General features: G+C 38.7%; 1 protein-coding gene across 2 annotated transcripts; it reads right to left on the bottom strand.

Moving 5' to 3' along the window:
• Window positions 1-1,275: 1,275 nt before the first annotated feature.
• On the bottom strand, window positions 1,276-11,911 carry LOC120723945 (interferon-induced very large GTPase 1-like). Of its 2 annotated transcripts, none has more exons than XM_040015809.1 (5): window positions 11,667-11,911; window positions 9,834-9,958; window positions 9,042-9,626; window positions 6,371-6,423; window positions 1,276-6,263 (listed from the first exon to the last, which is right to left on the bottom strand). In XM_040015809.1, the coding sequence occupies exons 2-5, from the start codon at window positions 9,928-9,930 to the stop codon at window positions 1,407-1,409; spliced, it is 5,592 nt and encodes a 1,863-aa protein (XP_039871743.1). In that variant the 5' UTR covers window positions 9,931-9,958; window positions 11,667-11,911; the 3' UTR covers window positions 1,276-1,406. The 2 variants fall into 2 exon arrangements, with proteins under 2 accessions (XP_039871743.1, XP_039871742.1); XM_040015808.1 differs by lacking the exon at window positions 11,667-11,911 and adding an exon at window positions 10,418-10,525.
• Window positions 11,912-19,410: the final 7,499 nt, after the last annotated feature.

The following is a 19,410-nucleotide window of genomic DNA, read 5'->3' as shown; positions in this document are numbered from 1 at the left end:
GTCTGGGAGGCTGTGGTTGCTGCTGCACACAATGTTGATGGTGAACAGATCAAAACACTGACAGAATCCATGGATGGCAGGCTTTTGAGTGTCCTTGCAAAGAAAGGTGGCTATATTGGTCGCTGATTTGTTTTTGTTTTGTTTTTGAATGTCAGAAATGTATATTTGTGAATGTGGAGATGTTATATTGGTTTCACTGGTAAAAATAAATAATTGAAATGGGTATATATTTGTTTTTTGTTAAGTTGCCTAATAATTATGCACAGTAATAGTCACCTGCACACACAGATATCCCCCTAAAATAGCTAAAACTAAAAACAAACTAAAAACTACTTCCAAAAACATTCAGCTTTGATATTAATGAGTATTTTGGGTTCATTGAGAACATGGTTGTTGTTCAATAATAAAATGATTCCTCAAAAATACAACTTGCCTAATAATTCTGCACTCCCTATAAACAACAGACAATGACAAAAAACTTTTAATTTTTTTTTGCAAATGTATAAAACTTAATTTTTTGCTCACATTTAATTGACATTGAGTCTGCTGTACAGCTTGACTATAGATAGCACAAACCCATGCTATTGGATAAATTTTTAGAAAGATACAGTTCTAAGTATATGAATCTCACACAATTTGCACTGCATGTTAGAAAGAAAAAAAGATTTTATTTTAAGATTCAAGATTCAAAGTGTTTATTGCCATGTGTACAGAAGAAATAGCATTTCTCTGTGCAATGAAATTGTTCCTTTAATTTAACACATCTGACAACTGATGTGTCACCAATGTTCATCTCATAAACCTTTTAAATTTTGTTACTGAATGGAACACTTAAAAAAAAAAACTTTATCACGAAAACAATTGTTAGGACACTATTCAGGATAAAATGGGATAAAACAGAATAAAACTCCGAATTAAATTCTAATCAAATTAAACTCAATCTGGATAATGGTTTTAAAATGTATTCGAACAAAGTCAACAAAAAAACTGGCAGCTGTCACAAGTTCAACACAATGTAAGAAAATGACAAAAATACATTACAGAAAAATCAATATGAGACAAATTTAGACGACTGGTAATATACTACTTGACTATATGAAAGACTAAAAAGGAATGAAGAATTATAATTTTACATGATCTATAACAACCTTGAACAAAAGAACCCCCCCCCCCCCCCCCCCACAAAAAGTTAATGATTGTAAAATAACATTTCAATAAGAGTTACTTTTAATAGTTAAGCTTTTATTACATAGAAAAACAGTCTAATCTCGCACACTATTTCTCTTTCTTGTAGCAAGGCTGTCATTTCTACAGGTCAACTTATGTCACTAACATCTGTTGTGTTAGCATTTAGGTAATGAGTTACAATGTGAAACCAAAACTGAAGGGTTTTGTTTCTCTGATGCTTACTCACACATTTCATCCAGACTTTTAATAGCTTCATATTTAGAGATCGTTTTCCACTGAGTGGGAATCTCTCCTCTGCCCTGGAATTTTAACTCGTAGTACTCTTCCAGTTTCTTTTGAAATCGACACACAAACCATTTCCAGTATGCCAGTTTAGACTCATCAGGGGTGATTCTCCAGTCAGCATATTTTGAACCCGCAATTCTGTACAGTTTATAAGGAATAGATTTCTCTGAATAATGATGAGGGTGAAATCTACGATCACTTGCAACCTTTGTTGTGCAGAAATCGATGCTGAATTCCTCTGTCCCTCTTTTGTGCCATCCTTTGATTCCAGAGAGTCGATGAAAAGGGACGCTGTGGTCATCAGGACTGTGACCTTCAATGGTATTGGTACAAGCAGCTGCACAGAATGGACACGTTACCCAGGAGCACTTACACAGCTGATCAATGAGGATTTCTTCAGGTTTTAAGCTGGATTCCTTCAGTTTCCCCAAAGAGAGGCTGCTAGTTTGCTCAATGATGGAATCGAGTCTTTTCTTTATCTCTTCCTTCAGAAACTCAAAATCATTGATGTCACTGAAGTTTTGAGAAGAAATGGTATGAAGAGTTAACTCATCTTTTAGCAAACTAGAAAATTCCTTCAGCCACATCTTTATGTCTCCTCTCTGAGTTTGCACTTTCTGTGTTGCTGTAGATAAAGCTTGACTCATCAGCATGTTAATGTCATCAACATTTTTCTTGAGTATATTCACAGTTTTATCTCTGTGATCTATGAAGATGTATTTCTCTACTTCTGCTTTTATAAAAGATTTTGTTTGTCTCCTTGGATTTCTGATGTAGGTGATGAAATCATTAAAGTTTTCATTCTCAGCGAGTGACTTCAGCACATGTTTCTCCAAGTTCAGCCTGTTCCCATTGAATGCTGGGAAATTACACCTCATCTCTCCAGCCAGACCAATGGCAGTCCTGTTACAGACAGCCTCAACAGTGGAAGCTTTCAACCTTTCACAGATCAATTCTGCAAGCACAACAGCAGATGAGTTTCCTTTGCAAAAGCTTCTAAAGACTGTGTAAAACTGGGTTTTCTTGCTTTCCAAATAAGTCAGTGCATCTGTGTTCATTTTAAATTTCTTCTGGGAGTCTAGAAGCCAACTCTCTGATTTTGAGAACACATACAGTATGAGATCGACTGTAAACTCCTTTTTCAAATTATATATCATTGGGAAATTCTTCACTTCTTCTTTTACGTTTTTGGCCACCTCGTGCAAGTGAGTTTGTGTGTAGCCTCTTGTAGCCACAGGTTTGTCTTTAATTGCATCAAGTGACTGTTTGTCAGCTTTGTCAATAAGCAGTCTGATCTGTTGCTGTCCATCATAAGATAAATCACTGTGTGATTTATGTTGTTTTTGTTTTGTTTTTGAATTGTATCTAAATGTTTTTTTTATATATTCCCAAGCATTTCTGACAGGTCTTGAAGCACTGTCATCCTCCTCAATATCTTGAGTTGATTCACTTGTGTCAGAGAGATTTCCTTTCTTTGGAAGGATGACATAATCTGTATAATCTCCAAGCCTTGACATGTCCTTGTATCTGCCATTTTGTTTGCGTTCATTTATCAGAGTCTCTTCAAAACCAAGTTCTTTAAGGATAATAAACTGATCTTCTTTCAAGTTGATGTCATCAACAGGTTTAGTATCTGCTGTCAATTCAGTGACCCAGTCACTCCAAACAGAGCTGAACTGTTTTTGAAGCTCTTCTTCGTCATTGGCCTTGTCCTTCAGCTGCTGAGCGAGCTCTTTGCTCTTCTGTAGCAGCTTGTCCTCAAACTCCTTCTTCTCATCATCCAGCTTTTCACGAGCTTTCTTCTGTTGAATAACTTCATCCAGTTTTCTTTTCACTCTGTTCTCTTGTTCATCACAAAAGTCTTTAATTTTGATTTCAAATCGTCCTCTCCATTGAGCCAAGATTTCTTTGTCTTTGTCCTCCTCAAAGTATGTTGTCATTTCTTTTGCTATTGTTTCATATGTTTTGTCTGATTCATTTTTAAGGTCATTCAGCTCCACCTTGTCAAGTTTTCCATTTTCAATTCTGTTATGAAGTTGGTTTTCAATGGTCAACATGTTTTCCCTCAGGGTCCAGGTCCAGCTCGCGTACTGGGACTCCAGTTTTCTGTACAATGCAATTTCAAGTGTGTTTTTAAAACTGAAAACAAAGTTTTCATTGAGGAGGGCACTCCACAGGTCCTGGATTTTGTATTTGAATTGTGTGAGAGTGATCCCAGCAGACTTTGAAGCTTTAGAGAGGATGACGTTCTTCACTTCTTGGATGCTCTCACTATAACCTGGATTAGGAGGAGCCATGGGTGGACTGCCCTCCCATAGCTGGGCACAGTATTTTACATCTTTTCGGACATCAAACTTAATGATGTCACTGAAGCAGTCAGCATTGGAAAACTCCTCTTCAGCTGCTAGTTTGGTCATCTGGTCCAGTTTTTCTAGCAGGCGTCTCTTTCCATCCATGTTTTTCTCTGCTGCTGCGACATCTGTAACATTCTGGTGAACAAACACACAACTGGGAGAAAGTTTAACTTTCTTCATCCTCATGAAAGCCTGAACAACAATCTGCAGGATGTCCTGCATCTCAGATGGATTCTCTCCAAAGATGTTGATCAGTGTCAGGTTTCCCAGACCAACAACAAATGTTGCCAGTTCGTTGTCATGGTGATGAGTGGTGTTACCTTCCAGCTCAAGAGCACGCAGTCCTTCAGTGTCCACCACTAGAAGATAGTCAAACTTCAAGTCTTTCTTCATCTCCTCTGATACTTTGAGCATCTGCATGAAGGCACCTTTGGTGCACCTGCCTGCACTCACTGCAAACTGCAACCCAAACATGGTGTTCAGCATTGTTGATTTTCCACTGCTTTGTATGCCCAAAACTGACAACACAAAAACTCTCTTGTCCCCCAGTTTCTTGATGACTTCCTCTAAAAGACTGGAGATCCATGTTAAAGGCACGTGACCTGCATCACCATCCATCAGCTCCATCGGGTGTCCTGATATCATCAGCTGTGCAGCCAGCTCAGGGTATTTAGACCAGTCAGTGTGTCTGCTCTCTCCTTCTATTGCTCTATGAGCTTCATAGATCTGTCCCATTTCTCTGAAGATGTGCTCCAAACCAAAAGTTGCAGACTGCAGTTTTCTGGAAATTTCTTCAAGCTCAGTTTGTTTTTTTATTAACAGATCTGATTTCATGTGTTTGTTCTTCAAAGCCAAGACCTCCGACCACTTTTCATCATAGCTTTGGAGAACTGAGGAAAGATCATCTGTGGAGAGATCATCCATTAAGATTTGAATCCATTTCAGGAAATACTGTTTGTCTGTTGGTGGCAATGACAAGAGGCTTTCAATGAACAACTCCATCAGTTTACTGCAGGAAGCATCGCATTGTTTCTGGCGTATGTTCATCAGTTGTTGTTGCTTTTTACTTTTCTCATTTTCGATGTCTCCTCTGAGATGATACAGTTCTTTGTGTATTTTGCTCCACTGATGCCACAGATCACCTCGATAAGGAAGGAATTCATCTTTAAGCTTTGAAACATTCATGTTATTCTTTTTAATCAAATCCATTATTATCATAGCAGCAGATTTCCCTCTTTGACAGGCTGGGTCGCTTTCATCCACTCTGATTCCAGAGACCTCAGCCATCATTTCAAGCTTGAAAGATGGTTTCAAGCTGGATCCATCTACAGATAAAACTTCTCTAATGATTTGTTTCAGTTCTTCAGATACATCTGACTGGCTTCTGTCCTTGAGACCTATGATGTATTGTCCAGTTGTTGTCTTTACAACATCACAGTCATCAACACAGAGACAAATGAGAGGTTTGCGAGATTTAAAAAGACCTGATATAAGTGATTGACTTTCTTCATGCTTTTGCAGAGAAGCAAAAAGAATAATATTGATGGAAGATTTTTCAATCAGTATGTCACGCCGTTTTTCAGTCAACAGTGCATCACCATGAAGATTACAAAAAGCAATGCAGTCATTGAAGGCATCATTGGGTTTTCCAGCAGGGCAGTACCAGGCAATCTCTGCCACACCATCCATCAGATAACGAGATTTGGTGCTTCCTGGACAGTTTCTGTGGAAGAAGGTGCTGTGACGGTCGTTGATCAAAGTGTTCATCAGCTGAGATTTAGACACCGACAGAGAACCCAGGCGGAAAAATGACACCAAGGGTGTCTGAGCTTTGCACACTGGAACACTCGTCATAGTGACGATGTTTGAGCCGTCTTTGATTTCAGTTACCTTCCAGGTCTTTGTTATTTGTCTGAAAGTCCACAGAGGACACTCGATCTCCATAGTGACTGGGTCAGGGACAAGCAAAGGTAAGGCATACTGACACTGAGAGAGCTTTGTAATCATCATCTGTTTAAGGAAGCTGTCTGAGCAGTGAAATACTGCCATCTGAACATCCATTGGATGTAAATGAGTTTGTTTTGTCTCACGCGTGCCTGCACTCATGCTTAATAAAGCCCCCAAATTACTGAAATCTTCCTCAGTTATGTCAATCACCTGAACAGGTTTTGGATGGTTCCCCTCTGTCTGACTGTCTGATTTTACAGGAATGTATCTGGCTCTGTAGTCTAACATCATCAGCCTGTGAAGAAACATCTGAGCTAGATCTTTCTCAGATGTAACATGGTGCTGTTTCACAGGTGAATGTATCTGAAGAAAATCTGCTGGTGGAAACTTATCTTGAAATTTGTCTTGAAGGTGAAGTCTGCCAAGCAGTATCTCAGTTTGTTTTTGACATGAGTTCTTCTTTTTGATTTCTCCAGAAACCTCCACTGGCTGCAGAAAATAAGCAAATAAATATGTACTCTATGTAAAGAAATTATAATGTTATATAGTGTGGTAAAGTAAAATGTCCTATATGAAAAAAATGGTGACTTTCTTACCTCCTTGTTTCCACTGATGTTCTCCTTTACACTCACCTCCTCATCTGAAGTTCCTACAGTTTAAAGTGGAACCAAAAAGTCAAATCAATGTGTAATGAAAGTAATACACTTCTCTAGTTTTTGCTGCAAAGCTTTCAAACTTGTTCTTTGGGACTTTGTAGTATAGTGGTTAACACATTTTCCTAACACACAAACAATCTCTGGTTGGAGACAGGGAGGAGACATAAAACCTTGGGTGGGGTTGTATCAGGAAGGGCACCCAGTGTGAAATTTCTGCCAAATCAAATATATGAATCCATCTGCTCTGGTGACCTCTTGTAAATAAAGGAGCAGCTGACATAAGTATTTTGTCACCATTTCCATTTTTGGCTTATTCCTATTAATATAAAATCCAATTTTCATTAAAATGTTACCATTTAGTGGTTGCAGATGGTTGTGGAGGACCTGAGCTTTGATGGCACAAAGACCCTGGTACAGCTAAATTTTAAAGCTTTTGAGCATCGATTAGGGCATGTCCATTGGGCGACAGTGAATTTCAATCTTTTGCCACAGCATAAAAAGTGATTACAACTCAATTATACATTTCCTGAGCTGTCAAAAATTTCACACAAGAATTTACAATCCAAGATCAAGGAAACCAGTCACTGCTCATTTCATATGCACATTTTCAGTGGTAAAGGCATGATATATTGTTTTAGTAACTAGAAATTGGCCAGGCAAACACCACAGAGGCCTCATACAGGAAATGCCATAATTATGTGTTTACCCCCTAATACTTGTATGTTATTTTGGTTTAAATTTGTTTGAATAGTTCAATTTAAAACACACAAACAGATGAACTGAATTTCATAATTTGATATTTGTGTACTGTAGTTTACAATAAACCAAAATGAAAGTCATTAAAGTCAATGTTTAGTATGTTTGTTGTGTGTAGTTAGTGTGTTGTGTAGTCGAGTGTTTTTTTTTTTGTACGTCAGAACAATGAGGCGACTGCTGAATGTCACAGGTCCTGCTAAAAAGCCACCAAAGGCAGACTGCCGTGTAAACACAGTCTCCAGGTGGAAAACAGGACGTGTGATACTGTTAGGATGCCTGGGTTTTTGACCCAGAGTTTTGAGTTTATTATATTATTTATTATTTCTAGTCTTTGGTTTCTTTGTTACAGTTCTGTCTTATGGTTTATGTCTCTGTGTAATCCTTAGTTGCTGTCTCCCCTGTCTGCTATATCCCCGTGTCCAGTCAGTGTCTGTGTCTGCCCTGGTCCCACGTCTCTGTTCCCTCTGTTGTAGTGCCTGCCTGTGAGTCTGTGTCTGTAAGTTCAGTCTGTGTTATGTTTCCAGTTTTACTTTGAAAGTCCGTGTCTCATGTAAATGTGTCTAGTTTTGCTTCCTTTGTCTCGTTAGGCCTGATTTGCCCCAGCTGTGTTTCCCTCCTGTTACTCATTCCCTGATTGCTCCCTCTGTGTATTTAAGCCCTGTGTTTCAGTTTGTCGGTGTTGTGATCTACCCTTATCTAGCTGTGTGTTCTGTTGGCGTAAGTTCACCTTGGAGTCTCAGTTTTGTTACTTTTTGGAGTTTAGTAATAAATCTGAGTTTGAGTTACTTTCTGTCTCCGGAGACTGCTCTTTGGGTCCTTTTCCTGTCTGCACATAGCCGTTTCATAACAGATACACGCCCTGCAAGTATCAGGGTATTGATGTTCTCCTTTATCTTATCGTGGACAGAAATAATTTTTTGGAGTGGAACAAATAATTTGTGTGGCATCTTATTTGATGCAGAACACCTGATTGTTCTGTGAATAGTTTGAAATGCTTATAAAAAAATCCCGGCCTTGGATGCATTTTTAGGTAAATAGCTGCATATAGCTTTGTTTATTGCACAACTGTTACTAACTCAATAACTTTTTTGAAGAAGTAACAACTATAACTAATTACTTTTTCAAAGTAACTTGCCCAACACTGCTTATTTTGTCTTTATTAACCTTCTTGCGTGAAATAACCTACTCTTAAACTAACAACCAAATTTCAGCTGAAACAAGCTGAATATTTGCTATCCTCACTTGGAAAAAAAGGGGAGCAGCAATAATACTGATCAAAACACGAATAAGCTAATGTGTTTTGTGTCTCCATGATCATACCAAAATGAGTGGTAATATTACAATTTAAGCCCATCTAGCTCCCAGACATCAATGTGGCAGTTAAGACACATGAGAGAAGCCTGACGAAGAATCATTATGTTCTTCCAAACGCATCTGTACGTAGAGAGGAGGCAAGTATCTCAAATGAAAGAATGAAAAGAAGTGGTATGTATGAAGATGGTCTGATAGACGACTTTAGTGATATAGTTCAGTTAATGCATAACTACAACAATGTGAATTTGTCACTGGGGTGAAACAGCCTCAGAAACAAATAACTCTAATTTGTGTGTAGACATAGGCAGATGGGTAACCACTATTTAAACAAACACCACTACACCTCTGCGTTTAATATTTTCTGGACAGAAACCCTCACAACTTTTGCACAAATCTATCAAATGAATAAAATTTTGGTTACAAGGACAATTCTAAAGATAAATGTCACCGAATTCATTGTATCTAATCAAATTAAGATTCACAGGTTAGCCCACTGCTGAGTGCAAGAGTTTGTTTGCCTAAAACACAGACAGGCAGGTACCTCTTTCGTTTGTTGAGTTTTTCCTTTCTTCTTTGTGGGATTTGTCCCCCAGGTGTCCTTCTTGGTCTTTATCTTCAGCACACATCAGTCCAGTGTAGCTTTGTGGATCATTTTCAGAGACCATGATGTTTATTTTTTCTAACAAATCTGCTACCTCTTTTTCATCCATCATACTTCTGTTACATGTTTGGAACCTTTTTTCATTAAACTCTGTGTTAGTTTTCAGCTCCTTTAATGCACTTTCGCATGTTTCACCTGTTTCGTGAGTTACCACTGTGATTAAATAAGAAAGTGCTCCAATCCCAAAAGTTTTCTCTAGCCACTGCACTCCTGAGCTGTACTGGCTGCTATGCAGAGTGTTGGTTAATAGTAAGACAAAGGCATGAACTCCCTGATTTAAAGGGATTTCCTTTGTTTGTAGACCGAGCATGTTAATGACACAGACGTGTCGACCACACAGATTATACAGATTGGAAGAAAATGGTTCCACATTTGTTTGCTCTTCATGGTCAAGAAAAATGTTCTTTGGTCCGATCTCAGTGGAATCTGGGTCACCAATTAGTATAAGTGTGAGATCAGGAGCCACTGTAGAAAAAGAACAACATGAACATGTTACAATACAGAAACCATTAAAATCACAGTCTGAGTATGATTTTACTGAATAGTAACTAAATATACAAATAAATTAAAGTTACATTTAACTAGTTTAATAATTTTTCATTGTCTCTAAACTAAAATCAGATGCATAGTCTAAATAGGTCTGACTATAACAGTATAATATGATCACATTACTTCTCTCATTGATGGGAGGTGTTTCAGACGTGTTTTCAGACTCTCCTCCTGTGCTGTCGTTGTTTTCCTCTGCCGCTGCAATATCTTGATCATCCATCTCATCAGCTTCTCATTTTACTGCAGGTCTGTGTATCATATATGCATTCAGTTTATCACAGATGAAAATACAAAAAGAAAACTATTTATTTGTCCCCTGTGTGCAGCATAAAATCACTACACTTTATCAGGTACAAACATGGACCTGCTCATTAATAACATGACAGCAACTCAAAACATTCAGGCACATAGACATGGTCAGGATGACCGGCTGAAGTTCAAACTGAGCCTCAGTATTGATAAGAAAACTCATTTATTTCATTTCGAATGTGGCATGATCTACTGGGATTTTCCATGATTTTCCAGTATTTACAGAGAATTCAATTCTGTTCAATTTTATTTACATAGTGCAAAATCACAACAGCAGTTGACTCAAACTGCTTATGGTCCAAAAAATTAAAAATATCATAGCAGCATTTCTCTGGGTGATAATCACTCGTGTCAGAAGAAAATGGGTAGACTGCTATAAGCTGATAGGAAGACTCAACTCAAAATATTTATCTCAATCGATTTGTCTGTGAAGGTTCTCAGTCATCCAGGTCATCGTAGTCAAAGGAGCTTGGAAAGAAAAGCGTCTGGACTTCTTTAAGTTGCTTGAAGACGTTTCATCTCTCATCCGAGAAGCTTCTTCAGTTCTAAGGTCAAATGGCAGAGAGTCCCAGATTTAAACCTAGGTGTTTAGAGGATCATCATTATTTGTTCCTTTTGTCCCTCTTTGGGGGGGAAACTCCCACTCTTTTAATTCTATGTTGTTGTACTTTTTCAACATGTTCAAAATAAAGATTCAATCAATCAATCAATCAATCAATCATATATTTGTAGTGTCTGTTTTGCAAGGAGGATTAACGAAAACTATTTCAGCTGAGCTCAACATTAAACATCTCCCACGATAATCCAGAATAAAAATGGTGTTTGCTTCATGTTGAATGATTACTTTTAATTTTGAAACTTTAAAAATGATTTTTTTTAATGCATTTTTTAATTGTACAGTTTATTTTCTAGTATAATGTGGTAAATATTGCGATCACTAAGAAATATGGGCGCTAAAAACAATAAGAGATTAAATGTAATATCAGAGAGGGAGATGTTGCTTATCTAGCTGTAAAAGTGAGGGAGGTCGTTGTTATGTTGCTGCATGTAGAAATGCAACATAAGAGTACAAATCTGCAACTTAGTTATAAAACAGCATGTTGTACCTGGTGTAACAGGTACCTGAAAATGATATTGCTGCAGGGTAAACCACAGTATAATTAATAACTGGAGTAGATCTCCTTTTCTAGAGAAAGTGCTGACGAACCCTCACTGAAAACAAATAAAGCGAGTATGGGTGTGTAACGGTACGGCAAACATACAGACAAGGAAAAACCAACAGGTTTCTGTCCTAGCTAAGTACTGCAACACTATGTGCTGGCATAACAACTTCAGTGCTCCTTGTCCGTGGAGTTGGAGATTAACATCTAATTTGTTCATTTAACATTTCTCATTAGTGCTGAACATCATTTTCATCCTCTTTAGGGTAAATGTTAAATTTCCCTTGACAAGGTAACCCAGACCCAGACCTTCACTTTAGGGATCAGCTGTTAATTTTTTCCTTTAATTTGCTACCCATCATACTCACACAGGCACAGATTTTACCAGGTATTTGCTTGCACACACACACACACACACACACACACACACACACACACACACACACACACACACACACAATACTACAGAAATCAATAATAAACTCACCTTTGCTTGTTGTGTGTGGGGTTTTTTTTTCTTATAGTTCTGTCTGTTTTGTGTAGATGCTGCTGCCTTCTTATGAATCCTACCAGATACTGTTCTTTATATAGAGACATCAGTACTATTTAATGATAGGTCTGGCCCTAACAAACTCCTCCCAGCGGCTCTCAATAAATGGCATGTCATATTAGAGGAGTGTACATGAGTTTCAATTGAGTGATATCGAAAGGAAAAGCCCAAGTTGAATGGCTACACGACTTGATTTCCCAGAAACCATGTGACAGGAAAAGATAGGTTTCATTTTCCTGAGAAGACACTGCCCAGTATGGACCGAACACTGACAATTTACTGCCACCATACTGTAATTTATTTTACAGTTTTTAATGGCATTTTGTTTAACAGAAGGATACTGTATTTTCTACAGGGCAATACTGTAAAAACCTAGTGAGGTCGGGGGCGTCACTAGGTTTTAAGGACCGGGGGGGGCTTAGCCCCCAAGAGAAGGACACGATATGAAAAAACGTAGCACATGAGCACAAAATTTCACAAAGAGAAAACAAAGACTGAGAAATTGCTTTTCAACTTTTTTGGATCTTAGGCCACAAATAGATTTTCAGTGTGTGAACCCACAGTTGCCTCCAGCATTTTCCTCTGTTTGTGCCTTGTCTTGGCACCTGTTTCAGGGATACTGTGGGTGGTGCACAGGGCCTTGGTTTTCTCATACAGCTCTGTGGTAAATGCATCTGAGTGTTTGCCCTTAAGTGTGTCACACACAGCTTGTTTGCGGATAAAAGCTTCTGCCAGATCTAAAGTCTCTTTCTGCCGGAACTTGTGGAGTTATTTGGTTACAGACAGAAGTGATTGAAACATCTGTAGTGCATAGACTGCTGAGAACTTGTAGAGCTCTGAGACCAGCAGCTATGGGGGATCCAATAGCAGACAGCAGGCACTCCAAAATGGCAGGCAATGTCTCAAGAACTGCACTGATTAGGGTTCCTTGGACTCTCTTTGTGGAATAAAAATACTCCATCAACCTTACACCATTGGCTACAACATTCAAAGAGCTGACTTAAGATCTCAGTGTTTAACTTCAGGGGTCCAACAAAACAGTGGCCATGCATGTTCTTTAAGTTTTATTTATCTCTCTCTTTTCTTCAGTGTGAAAACCATAGAAAAGACAAAATGTTTACAACATAAATATCTGAGACCTTTTAAAATCTCACATTAGTGTATAAAAACTGAAAATATCAACGCAAACACATGTATATCACATTATATACATTAAACACAAAGATCATTTATGTATGCATGTTACGGTTCAACGTGGGGGACTCAAGCGCAGGACTCCAGAATCAGCTGAACACAACAATTTATTTACAGATTTCACCAGGTGTATATACAGGAAGTGCAGGGCAGTGCTATATACAACAATGTGGGGGACGGGGCTCCAGGGAAATCCAAAGGGGGGAATCACTCGTTCTCCAACTCTCCACACTCACGACCGCAGTTCCTTTCACCACACTTGACACAAAGATTCACACAGGGAAGGCTATCCAGGAGGTCTGTAGGCGAGGAAACGAGAATGAGTTACAATGTTCACAATAGGGCTGCCACAAACGATTATTTTGAGAGTCGACTAGTCACCGATCATTTTTGCGATTAGTCGACCAATCAGATCATGCATCCACTGGACGTAAAACGTGCAGCTTATTGCACCAGCATGCATCTGCTCTTACATAACTATCATTAGCTTACAGCTTTAAGTGTTTAAGGTATGTGCTAACTAAAAATAAAGACAAGATGATAGTTTATTAAATTTTAATGAAATCTGCAGATTGTTTCGGTGAAGTTTAATAAACTCAGCCGTCTGCTCCTTGCTATCTAAAATATAACGGGACACCGGAGTATATTCTCAAGTATCTCACATTAATCAGTTGTCTGCTTGACGTTTATTCAGCTGTGTAAAAACTATAACTTTAATCTCAGCCAAACCGATTTACTCAGGAACAAATAAAATACTATGGGGCTATGGGCGACCATGGCTCAGTTGGTTGGGAAGCGCATCTGTAACCGGAAGGTCGCCGGTTCGATCCCCGGGCTCTCTGTCCTGGTCATTGTGTCCTTGGGCAAGACACTTTACCTACTGCCTACTGGTGATGGCCAGAGGGGCCGACAGCAGACTGACAGAAGCAGCCTCGCTTCTGTCAGTCTGCTGTCATATCGCGCCATCAGTGACAGAAGTGAGGCTGCTTCTGTCAGTCTACCCCAGGGCAGCTGTGGCTACAACCGTAGCTTGCCTCCACCAGTGAGTGAATGAATAGTGATATTGTAAAGTGCTTTGGGTGCCTTGAAAAGCGCTATATAAATCCAATCCATTATTAAAAAAAGCCCAACAATAACATTTTTAAGTTATCTAAGTGACTTATATATCATGTTTAACCTGAGTAGTGAAAGACGGCGGTGGGTTTGAAAACGATTTGCCGGGAGTCCGGTGTTCTCACCGGCTCTAGTGAGCCTTGAACCCCGACTAGCTATCGACGTCTCCGAAAACGTCGGAGCACTTTTGAAAATATGTGGTCTTGATAAACCGAGCAGATATTTGAGGTTTACACAGCTACATTCTCGCCCGAAAACATGTTAAACGTCTATTTTGTGACCCAGAAAGAATAATAAGAGTAATATTAAAACTAACTAGCTGCCGCCAGTTTTTTAATTTTTTAATTTTATTTTATATGGAAGGTCATTTAATGGACTTGTATGTACAAGTGGACTGTGAGAGAAAATCTGCTCACACAGATATGTAGAGCCAAATACTGTCAATAAGGCCTCTGCAATGTTCTGAAGACAGTTAAACTTGTCAGGTAGTGATGTTCAGCAGATGAAAATGCAAGCTCCATGAACACGCACAGCTGTGGATTCCAGCTGCTTCGATGTTGCATTAACTGGCATTAACTCAGCCAGTTAATGAGAGACAAATCTAGCTGCTCATTAAAGATTTCTGGTTCGATCAGAAAATAAAACATTGGTCCATACACCTGAAAGTCCCAAAAATCCATTGTGTCTCGAGTCTACGGATGTATCCGTTTATTTCCGTGGTGCTGATGCTGTGCTGAGCAGAAAGCTCCTGAAGCTTTTGAAGTGTCGGAACGTGGAAAGCTAACAACATCCCTCTCACCAGTAGGCTAAGTTATTTTTTAGCCAATTACAAGTTGAATCTGGTAGTTGGGGTTGTTAGCTAAGATACCGTCATTAAGAAGAGGAGAAACTAATGTGTGTATGCGAGCTGATTTCCGATGTGCACAGCTGGCGCGGCCATTTATTTTTTGATGCACCTTCTCAGATTAATTCACTGCGTGTCGTGCCCAGGGCTGGACTGGGACAAAAAAAACAGCCCGGGCATTTTGACTAGAGACCGGCCCACCAGGTATTAAAGCTATAAAGCCTTTGAATGAAAACAAATGCTGTTGTGACAGTGATGTACAATCTTGTTGGTATATGTATGATTTCTATACATTTTATGTCAGATAAAAACTTTGGTTGTAAGCTTCAGATAATTATTTAATAACAGCCAGACATTTTAAATGAGAATAAGAAAGTATTTCTTTGTGCACCTCTTTCCCTGCCCCACCTGCCCCCCCCGGCAAAACTTTGCTAGATCCACCCCTGCACAGTTACCAGCTGTCCGCTACAAAGAAAAGGATCCTGGTGTTATTTGTCTCTCAGAAACAGTTCATAACTTCCCTCCAACTTATTCATGTCACCTAAAAGGTAAACCTGTTTCTCCATCATCTGTTCAGCTCTGATGATTCAGTAAGGACATCTCCTGGTTTCATCTTCATGTTTCCCTCTCACCAGACAACCAAACCGACATAATGACCAGCAGCTTTTACGGCTGTGGCTTCAGCAAACATCAGCTGATACTAGAAACTAATATTAAATAAATTCTAACAACAGCTGATCAAGCTTAAACATACTGCTGTTGTTTAGCACAACATCTGGCGCAAAGTGGGCGATAAACAAACAAGAGAGAAAAGCCGATCAGCTGATCATTGATCAGTTTCATGATTGAAGTAGCAACAGGAGAGGGAGGGGGAGAGAATGAGAGGAGAAGATGCAGCTGACAGCATAAAGATAGAATAACTCCAGCTTTGTGTCTTTTTCCATCCTAGCTGAAGTCCGGGACAAACTGCGTCCCTTCTCAGCTCAACACAAAATGCGTAATAATTTCTCTGAATGCGGGATGATTCAGTCTTTTTACAGGACGGTTGGCAACTCTACTAACTAACCTTATGAATAAAATAAAATTCACTATCAGTAACACCATAGTGTAACGGAGTTAAAAATACATCTGGAAAAACATGCACTTACCTGTTCTTAATTATTATTTTAAGTGTGAATTTTATCATTTTTTTTTATTGTATTTTATTTTGAAAACCCAGAAACCGGATCTCACCCTAGCGTTTAGAAGCTGCTAAGGCTTCCGCTCCTCACAGCGCGCGTTTGCACTGTGAGGGTAAGTTCTGTAATGAAAGGCTCTGGCATTTTTATGGTTTCTGGTGTGAATGTTGTTACATAAGTTGTACATGTCGATGTATATAGGTTCATATTGATGTTAGAAAGTTTCTGTGTAACCGAAACAAAGGCTGGTTGCTGTTAAACAGTGTTTCTGCCATATTTATGCTCTTTGGCAGTAAGCTTTTGTCAGCCCCCTAGTGGTTGCTGCGCATAGCAGGAAATGTGTTTGGATTTACTGTTTTTCTGTGCTTTTTGTGATGTTGTTTTACATTGTAGGAGATACAATTGCTGGTACCATCAGAAGACACCTGTTGAGTGTGTTTTATGTCTTCTGCAGGTACGTGAGCTTATTAACAGTCATTTTGTCTTTAAAGCACAAGCAAGTGAAGATGTAATGCGCTATTGTTAATTTGTCCACTAGAGGGCAATGATTAGCCGGTGATACTGTTTACTGAGACTTCTGTAACCTGTTATTTTGTTTTATACGGTTGTGAAATGTATTTTTATTAGTCATAAGATTTCTTTTTGTATACAAGTTCAGTGTGACAGACTGTAAAATGGGAGAAATTATTATTTTCCAATTTTTCTTTATTAAAAAGTTAATTGTAAGTCTGTCAAGACAGCGCGCGTTTGCACTGTGAGGGAGATACAATTGCTGGTACCATCAGAAGACACCCGTTGAGTGTGTTTTATGTCTTCTGCAGGAATAAACTGTGAAAAGCCAACCTTTCTGAGCGTCTGTGATTTTTGAAGAGCTGGAAGTGTTACAATAGCACCCACCCAGCTGAATAGAAACTGCTAGCAATAACATATAACATGCAAGCTAGTACGCAGCAGGAGTTATTGTAACTGACTGTAAAAAGTAAGCACAACGAAAATAAACTCCACCTAAACTTGGTTTATATCTGACCCAGATAGACTGCAGATCATAACTTCTTACCTGAATTTCAGTTCACCTGACACTTGGACGGGCGGCCGCCTCTGGTCTCTGCTCCTTCTGCCTCCCCTCTCCCTGATCCACCTGCCAGCCTCCACTACTTGCTAATGTTACTGAATCTGTGGAAGCTCCGCGATGCCACCACCAAACAACTGAGTTATTTTTACACACCGGCCAGCATCTGGCCAATCCACCACCTTTCGTTGTTTATACAGTTACAAAAAAAAAGAAGAAAATTATCGGGCCACCGAGCAAATGCACTGCGGTCAAGTGAGCCGTCACTTACGAAGTCACAGTCAAGCTTTTTCTTTGCAACCTCCTTTGACTCTGTCTTGTTTTGTTTTGTCGTGCAGTTTGGGCTCGTGTTCCAGCAGGGTTTGTGCCTAGATAAAACCAACATTTTCCTCTTTTAAAAACGGAAATAAGGCCTGATAACTTTTACTTCCTGTTACTGTTGTTTAGCGCGGCATCTGCTGGTTTCCTCTTTCTGGCACAAAGTGGGCGATAAACAAACAAGAGAGACGGGACTTGCGACAGAAAAGCCGGTCAGCTGATTATTGATTAGTTTTATGATTGAAGTAGCAACGAGAGAGGGAGGGGAAGAGAAGAAGAGGCAGCTATCACTGTTATCAGCGTAAAGACAGAATAACTTTGTGTCTTTTTTCATTCTAGCGGGACGAATCGTGTTCCTTTTCACCTCAATGCTATTTTCTTCGGTTTCTCTGTAATAACATTGCTTTCAGAGCCGTTACCCAATCAAGGGGGAGGGTGCATCCGACCTCCTTGGCTGTAATTGGTCCAGCCCAGAGTCGATCATGACCAATTGGCCAATCCACCACCTTTTATTGCCTATACGTTACAAAAAAACAAAAAAAAAAACCCATTGGCCCATAAAAACGAAAAATCACCATCGACCCACCGGACAGTCCAGCTTTGTGGGTGGGTGATATTAAAACCCGATCCTTTTATCCCCATGATAGAACAGAGAAAACCCGACTCATAGTGGTCAAAACATTTATATTTCTTTTTATTCAATCATCTTCCGGAAGAGAGAGCCCTGCACAGCCCCAAAAGCCAGTTGCAGAAACTCTAACATTAGAATTTAAAAACGTCGCACATATAGGTGTTATTTTGGTACTTTACACGTCACACAGTTTCGATACAAACACTCCTTATATGGTAAAAGTTCCTCTTTTCTGTCTGGCTTCCTGTATTTATTAATATACTTGTATAGCTCTACACTAACTTCCTGTTTCTCAGTCTGGCTGAGCACTTAGTTTATGAGTCTAAAGGGGCCTTGCTGTACAAACCTTCATTATTAAAGTACATAAAACAATATAATAAGAAAATAACCCTTAAAATATATATATTTAAATCTCAACAGTGATAATTCCTGATGTCAAAGTTCAGAGGAGAACAGGCAGACTGCTTCAGGCTGATAGGAAGGCTCAACTCAAACCATTTAACTCAACAACCATTCGTTGCAATGAAATTATATTTATTTTGTAAAAATACATTTGCACACTGATAACAGCAATCTTCATCTCAAATATTTTTTTTTATTTTGTCACTAAATGGTCTAAAAAGATATCATAAAAACAAAAGTTAGACAATGTTGACAACAAAACGTCTAAATTTTTCTAAATTTATTATAACCAAGTAAACAAATCTCATGAGCCCTTAATCTGTCAGTGGATATTCATGTTTCATCTCTCTCCTTTCCTCTAAACTGTAATTAGAAAAGTTGATTAATATACAAAGGTGAAAAACTGGAAGTTGTTCAACAGAAGACAATAAAATAAAATTACAAAATATACAGAATATTAACACATGAGACAAATTCAGATGATTCAGATTATATTACTGGACACAATTGATTAAATAATTCTAATTTAACTTTATCTGCAACAACTTTCAGCAAAAGAAAGATAAAGTAAAATGAATGTATTTTAAATATGTTTTAAATATGTTTATATTGTCTATCCTGTAAAATAGTCAGATATCTATTCATATTAATGTACAGAATTCACCTGCTTGCTGCTACTACTGCACATTCACCCAGTGTATATACTATATGTGTGTGTGTGTGTGTATATATATATATATATATATATATATATGTATATATGTGTGTGTATGTATATATATATATATATATATATATGTATGTTCTTCCTCTACACCCCCCAATTTGTGCACATGTCGAGGAGCGTGTCAGGTTACATTTCACTGTGTGTTATACTTGTATAACTATGCATGTGACAAATAATAAAGAACCTTGAACCTTGAACCTTTGTT

This window comes from Simochromis diagramma, unplaced genomic scaffold, assembly GCF_900408965.1.
Source record: "Simochromis diagramma unplaced genomic scaffold, fSimDia1.1 OVJJ01000685.1, whole genome shotgun sequence".
Lineage (NCBI taxonomy): Eukaryota > Metazoa > Chordata > Actinopteri > Cichliformes > Cichlidae > Simochromis > Simochromis diagramma.
This window is presented reverse-complemented; position numbering and strand designations above follow the sequence as displayed.

Bases quoted from the DNA above. Each gene is read 5' to 3' on its own strand.
- LOC120723945 (XM_040015809.1), bottom strand. From the start codon at position 9,930: ATGGATGATCAAGATATTGCAGCGGCAGAGGAAAACAACGACAGCACA. The intron at 9,627-9,833 runs GTAATGTGATCA...CTTTTTCTACAG, and splicing joins ACCTCCCATCAATGAGAGAA to TGGCTCCTGATCTCACACTT. The intron at 6,264-6,370 runs GTAAGAAAGTCA...TATTTTCTGCAG, and splicing joins ACATCAGTGGAAACAAGGAG to CCAGTGGAGGTTTCTGGAGA.